General features: G+C 56.8%; 1 protein-coding gene across 1 annotated transcript; it reads left to right on the forward strand.

Moving 5' to 3' along the window:
- The first annotated feature begins 754 nt into the window (after positions 1-754).
- On the forward strand, positions 755-5,878 carry LOC112638736. Its single transcript, XM_025410923.1, has 3 exons — positions 755-874; positions 917-4,405; positions 4,535-5,878. Exons 1-3 carry the CDS (start codon positions 755-757, stop codon positions 5,876-5,878), a joined length of 4,953 nt encoding a protein of 1,650 aa, XP_025266708.1.
- The last annotated feature ends 1,046 nt before the right edge of the window (positions 5,879-6,924 follow it).

Here is a 6,924-nt window from a genome sequence, read left to right on the forward strand (position 1 = left end):
TCGATTGTTGACAAAAAGCCAACCGTTCAAGTCATCTCTCCTTTTTTTGCGCCGCACAAAACCGCTCAGTGACAACAGTTGACAATAACATTGTCAACTGTCGCCGAAATCCGCGCAACGAACGGGCATACGCGCCCGTACGTCACGATCAGCTGATCACCAATCAGCTGATCGGAAAAAGTTGTACGCATGACAAATGTTAACCGCCTATTTCCTGACCTCATCGGCGGCCAATTATGTGCGGCGCCATGAGGTCACCGCCAAATTTTAAAGTTAATTGGGCCACGTCGCAACGGGGCCCAAAATCCGCTCGGTATATAATGGGCCCAGCGCGAGGGCAAGCCGAAGTCTCGCACTTTTCGCACAACCGCTTTCTCAGTACAACCGCTTCGCTAAAAAACCGCTTATTGTATACGACCGCTTACTCACTCGGACTTTTCGTTATTCTCGCTTCACTTCAGTGTCTGTAATCAAATATATATTTTGTGTAAACTTTATTTCTCTAATTGTGTGGTGTTAGAAATAAAAAAATCTATAAAAAGAACAAAAAATATACGTGTCGTGGCTCGTCTTTGTTGCAAGAAGTTGTGGTATCTTCATTGTCGTCATTTATCGTCGCGCCTGTCTCCACGGCTAAGTCATTCGCGAACATTTTCTGGTCCTTCGAGCCGGATTCGCCATCCGCATCCGCAGTTCGTGAGTGACGTTCTCGTGACATTTAGTGCGCGAACCTGTGCAAAAAGAAACAGTTACGATGAGTGCCGATTTGAAGGCGTTGTTGGAAGCGCAAAACGACTTCCACGGGCGAATGTCCCGCTCCGTGGACAATCTGCGCAAGATGGGCGTCTCGAGCATCACGGCCGAAGCAGTCCAGGCTCGCCTCCGCATCCTCGACACGCTGTGAACCAAATTTGAGGCTCATCATGACCTCATCAGGACAACTCTGAAAGATAAATATCTCGAGAGTGAGTACGCTAAGGCAGACTTTATCGATATCGCGGAATCAACTTACGTGTCTCAGCGAAGCTTACTTGTCGAATACGCGAACAGTCTCAAAGACGAGGCGTCGATCACGCCCAAGACCGAGCGCCAAGAGCAGACGCTCAAAACTTCGTTGCCGCGGATCAAGCTCCAGTCATTCTCTGGGGCATACGGAGATTGGCCCGCGTTTCGCGACATCTTTCAGTCCATCGTCGGCAGCAATGCGTCCATCTCCGACGTGGAAAAGCTGCACTATCTCCGCACGAGCTTGCAGGGTCCTGCGGAAAAGCTAATTAGATCGTTGCCAATCGTCGGGGGCAATTACGAGCGAGCCTGGTCCATCCTCAGCTCACATTATGAGAACAAGCGGGAACTCATTCGCGCCAACTTCGCCGCTTTCAACGCCGTGGCAAGAATGAAAGCCGCGACTGCCGACGAGCTTAGCCGCGTTTATAATGCAGCCACCACTGCCATTAATGCTCAGGAGAGCATTGCCAGGCCAATAGACACGCACGGAATGGACCTCTTTAACTACTTACTTATCGAGCGATTCGATGCGCAAACCCAGATGCAATGGGAGTCCTCCATCCGCGACTCCGTCGACCCGCCAAGTAACGACGTGCTTATGGACTTCATCGCGAAGCAAATCCTGACACTGAACGCCGTGCAGCCAGCCACCGTCGCGAAATCCGGAGAAGCTTCCCGGTCCGCGAAGTCACACTTCGTGAAGCGCGCTTCGGACTCCTCAGTTTGCGCCGTCTGCAAAGAGAAACATTCCGTTATGCAGTGCGCGACGTTTAAGGCCAAGACCGCGACCGAACGGAAAACCCTGGTGGAGGCGCACAAGCTCTGCTTCAACTGCCTCGGGAACCACTTCCTAGCGAAATGCCAATCGACGAAAACGTGCTTCACATGTAAGGCACGACACCACACTATGCTGCACGACGCGTACTCGCAAGCCGACGGAGCAGCTTCGTTGTCCGCCACGCACTTCGCGTCGGACCGCAAGGCGATCCTTCTCGCCACCGCTCGGGTCACCATCAAGGACCACCTGGGGAGACCGCACGACGTTCGAGCGCTTATTGACCAAGGGTCCGAGGTCTCTCTGGTCACGGAGGCTCTGGCCCAGCGGTTGCGTCTGCCGCGGGACCGCTCGATGAAGATAGCCGGGATCGGAGGAGCAACCGGAGCAACTCGCGGACGGCTGTCAATGACGCTGTCTTCCCCAATCACTGGAGCAGCATTCCCGGTGCAGGCGTACGTTCTCCCGCGTCTCTCGACGTACCAGGGGCCCGTCGTGCGATCCGGCATCACCTGGCCTCACCTACGCGGCCTCCCGCTAGCCGATCCACAATACCTTGACCGAGATCCGATCGAGATATTGCTCGGCGCGGACGCTTACTCCGCCATCCTCCAGGATGGGCTCCGCAAAGGACGTAAGGATGAGCCAATAGCGCAAAGGACCTCACTCGGATGGATCTTGTCGGGCGGTCATCGAGCCACGACACAAGCCGGCCACACCGCCCATCAATGTACGGTCGATCACGAGCTGAACGATCTCGTAAAGCTCTTCTGGGAGCAGGAAAAGGAACCTGTCGCTCCCGTCGCGCTCACTCCTGAGGAGAAAAGATGCGAAGACATCTTCGCCCGCGAGCACTCACGCACTAACGCCGGGCGTTACATGGTGAGGCTTCCCTTCGCCGGAACTGCACCCTCTCTGCCAGAAACCCGCCGGCCGGCCGAGCGTTTGCTCCACGCCATGGAGCGCCGCTGCGAGAAGGACGCTCGATTCGGCAACCTCTACCGCAGCTTCATGAAGGACTACGAGGACCTGCAACACATGGAAGCTGTAACTTCATCATCACAACGAGAAGATACCGCACGGTGCTACTTACCGCATCACGGAGTGTTGCGAGAGACGAGCACCACTACGAAGCTCAGGGTTGTATTCAACGGCTCTCAGCTCACAACCTTGGGCACCTCACTGAACGCCAGCCTACTGACGGGAGCCAACCTCTTGCCAGCTCTCGCGGACGTGCTGCTTCGTTGGCGCTGGCACCACTATGTCTTCGTGGCGGACATCGAGAAGATGTACCGCCAAATCCTCATCCACCAGGACGACCGCGATCATCAGCGGATACTTTGGCGGCACAGTGCCGCCGACGACATCCGCGAATACCGCCTACAAACGGTCACGTATGGCTTGGCGTGCGCGCCGTTCCTTGCCATACGGACCTTGCACCAGCTCGCCGATGACGAGGGTACACGTTTCCCGCGGGGAGCTGCCGCGCTGCGCCGCGATACCTACGTGGACGACATCGTGACCGGCGCCGGCACCCTTTCGGAAGTCACTTTAGCCCAGCGAGAGCTCCGCGGCCTCTGCATGGCGGGCGGGTTTCCGCTTCGGAAGTGGGCGACGAACGACCTCCGCGTCCTGGACGGCGTTCCGCACGAGCACCGGCTCACCCACTCACCTCACTCGTGGTTTCACGAAAGCCACACCACGCTAGGTCTTCACTGGCATCCGGCCGGTGACCACTTCACCTTTTCACAACAGGCGCGTCACTTCGATGAACTCACTAAACGACGCGTGCTGTCTGAGACCGCTCGAATGTTCGACCCGCTGGGCTGGCTCACTCCGGTCACGATGCGAGCAAAAATCTTAATCCAGTCCGCCTGGCTCCAGAAGCTAGACTGGGATGCTCCTCTTCCATCAACGGACGCACTTGCTTGGAAGAGCCTGCTCACTCAACTCCCACGCCTCAACGAGATAAGGGTATCTCGTTGGCTCGGCAGCGACGGTTCGCACTCACATGTTGACCTCCACGGATTCGCCGACGCATCGGAGCGAGGATACGCCGCCGTGGTGTACCTCCGCTCCTCCACTCAAAAGGGCACCACGATCCACTTGCTCAACGCGAAGGGCAAGGTCGCCCCCGTGAAGCCCGTGTCCTTGCCGCGACTCGAGTTGTGCGCTGCCGCCCTCTTAACGAACCTCGTTGCTCACACGCGCACTTTATTGAGTCTGTCCGCAGCCCCCGTCTTCCTCTGGTCAGATTCCAAGGTCACACTTCATTGGATTCACGGTCACGCCTCCCGCTGGAAGACCTACGTGGCCAACAGGGTGTCTCTGATCCAAGAGCAACTGCCCGAAGCCCGATGGCGACACGTGCCGGGAAGGGACAACCCGGCTGACTGCGCCTCCCGAGGCATCCTGCCTGACGACCTGGTCGATCATCTTCTCTGGTGGACCGGACCATCCTGGCTCCTAGAGGACGAGGCGAGGTGGCCAAGTGACGATGGCGCCCTGCTGGACGCTGACTTGCCGGAGCGTAGAGCCGTCGCCTCACTGGCGGCTGCCGTCAAGGACGTTTCTGAGTCGGCCTTCCTTCTCCGGTTCTCATCGCTGCACCGGCTCCTCAGAGTGACCGCCTGATGTCTTCGATGGCGACGAAACGGCACCCGGAGACCTCGCGGCACCACTGACACCGCACGATCACTCGAAGCTTGCGAAATCGAAACCGCACTCACTCGCTGGATTCACACCACTCAGGCACTGCACTTCCACGACGAATTCGACGCACTACGAAAAGAACGTGCCTTGCCACCGCGGAGTCCGCTCACGAGTCTGAATCCGTTCATCGATGACAGCGGAGTGATGCGTGTCGGAGGACGACTGAAACACGCCATGCTGTCTCACGACGAGCGGCATCCCATTATAATTCCGCCGGAATCCAGGCTGACTCACCTGATGGTCGATTCCTGTCACCGGCGAACCCTGCACGGAGGAGTGCAGCTCACCCTCGGGTTGCTGCGCCAACGGGTCTGGATCCTGCGTGGTCGAGCGGTCGTTAAACGGGTCATCCACCGATGCGTCACCTGCACGCGATGGAAAGCCGCCGCTCCACAACCGATGATGGGCAATCTCCCCCGAGAGCGAGTGACTCCTGCACGCCCGTTCCTGCGCACCGGAGTCGACTACGCCGGCCCGATCTTCATCCGGACCAGCAAGGGGCGAGGCCACAAGGCGAGCAAGAGCTTCATCTCAGTCTTTGTCTGCCTCAGTACCAAGGCCGTTCACCTCGAGGCAGTCACTGACTACTCGGCAGAGGCATTCCTGGCCGCCTTCCGCCGCTTCGTCTCCCGGCGAGGCCTCTGCCATGAAATCTTCTCCGACTGCGGCACGAACTTCGTCGGGGCGGATCGAGAGCTACGAGAACTGTTTCGCGCTTCCTCCTCCGACGGCCGTCGGATAGCTCTCGCTACAACCTCCGACGGCGTGAGATGGAGATTCAACCCCCCGGCAGCTCCACACTTCGGCGGACTCTGGGAGGCAGCCGTAAAATCCACGAAGCACCATCTCCGCAGGGTCATCGGCGAGGCCACCCTCACCTACGAGGAGATGGCGACGCTCCTCGCTCAGGTGGAGGCGTGCCTGAATTCACGCCCGTTACAGCCGCTGACGGACGACCCCGACGACGTGACGGCACTCACACCCGGGCACTTCCTGATCGGAGCGCCCCTTCTGGCCGTCCCAGAACCGCCCCTCACCGCCGAGAAGGACACTGCACTCTCCCGGTGGCGACTTCTCCAGAAGATGCGCGACCACTTCTGGGAACGGTGGTCGCGCGAATACCTGGGCACCCTGGCCGCAAGACCGAAATGGACCAGGGATGAGACCGGCCCCAGCATCGGCGACCTGTGCCTGCTCCGGTCCGAGATCACACCCCCGACCAGATGGCCGCTCGCCCGCATCACGGCACTGCACCCCGGAGACGATGGAATCACCCGCGTGGTCACCCTCCGCACGGCGACGTCGAAGTTTACTCGGCCACTCGCGAAAATCGTCCTCCTGCCGGGGGCCGACACCGCAGCACCAACAACTCCGGTCTCGTGAGCGAGAAAAATCATTTTTTTTTTTTTTATCATTATTACTTACCTGTACCGCGAGAACGCCGATAATCATACCGCGCGTGACCACCGCTTAATCACATGTGACCGCACTATCATTCCTTCCTCTTTTTTCACCGTCACTCATCACTTCACATCATTTGAGTTGTTCATCATTCATTGTCACTCGAGCGTCACTACATTCACGCAAACACCTTACACTCAGTTCATCACATTCACTGCATATTCTCACTTCATCACCGCACTACTCATTTTCTCAACGGATTCGCTCGAACTGCACAACACGTGCTCTCGCATGACGTCACACATTCCATTGATTGATCGCGATCCATGGCTCGCCACTAGAACAGTACGCGACACCTGCCCGTAACCGCGCACACCAACAAATTTCGTCACGTACTGACGAGGCGGGCGGGATGTTCGAAATGCATATGCGGAAACATTCGCGTACCAATGAAATCCGCATTTTCTATTGTAATCCCGAAAATTCGAATTTAACGGGCGGCGAGAAACTTCTCGAAAAATCGATTGTTGACAAAAAGCCAACCGTTCAAGTCATCTCTCCTTTTTTTGCGCCGCACAAAACCGCTCAGTGACAACAGTTGACAATAACATTGTCAACTGTCGCCGAAATCCGCGCAACGAACGGGCATGCGCGCCCGTACGTCACGATCAGCTGATCACCAATCAGCTGATCGGAAAAAGTTGTACGCATGACAAATGTTAACCGCCTATTTCCTGACCTCATCGGCGGCCAATTATGTGCGGCGCCATGAGGTCACCGCCAAATTTTAAAGTTAATTGGGCCACGTCGCAACGGGGCCCAAAATCCGCTCGGTATATAATGGGCCCAGCGCGAGGGCAAGCCGAAGTCTCGCACTTTTCGCACAACCGCTTTCTCAGTACAACCGCTTCGCTAAAAAACCGCTTATTGTATACGACCGCTTACTCACTCGGACTTTTCGTTATTCTCGCTTCACTTCAGTGTCTGTAATCAAATATATATTTTGTGTAAACTTTATTTCTCTAATT

Source organism: Camponotus floridanus, unplaced genomic scaffold (assembly GCF_003227725.1).
Source record: "Camponotus floridanus strain SB8 unplaced genomic scaffold, Cflo_v7.5 scaffold36, whole genome shotgun sequence".
Lineage (NCBI taxonomy): Eukaryota > Metazoa > Arthropoda > Insecta > Hymenoptera > Formicidae > Camponotus > Camponotus floridanus.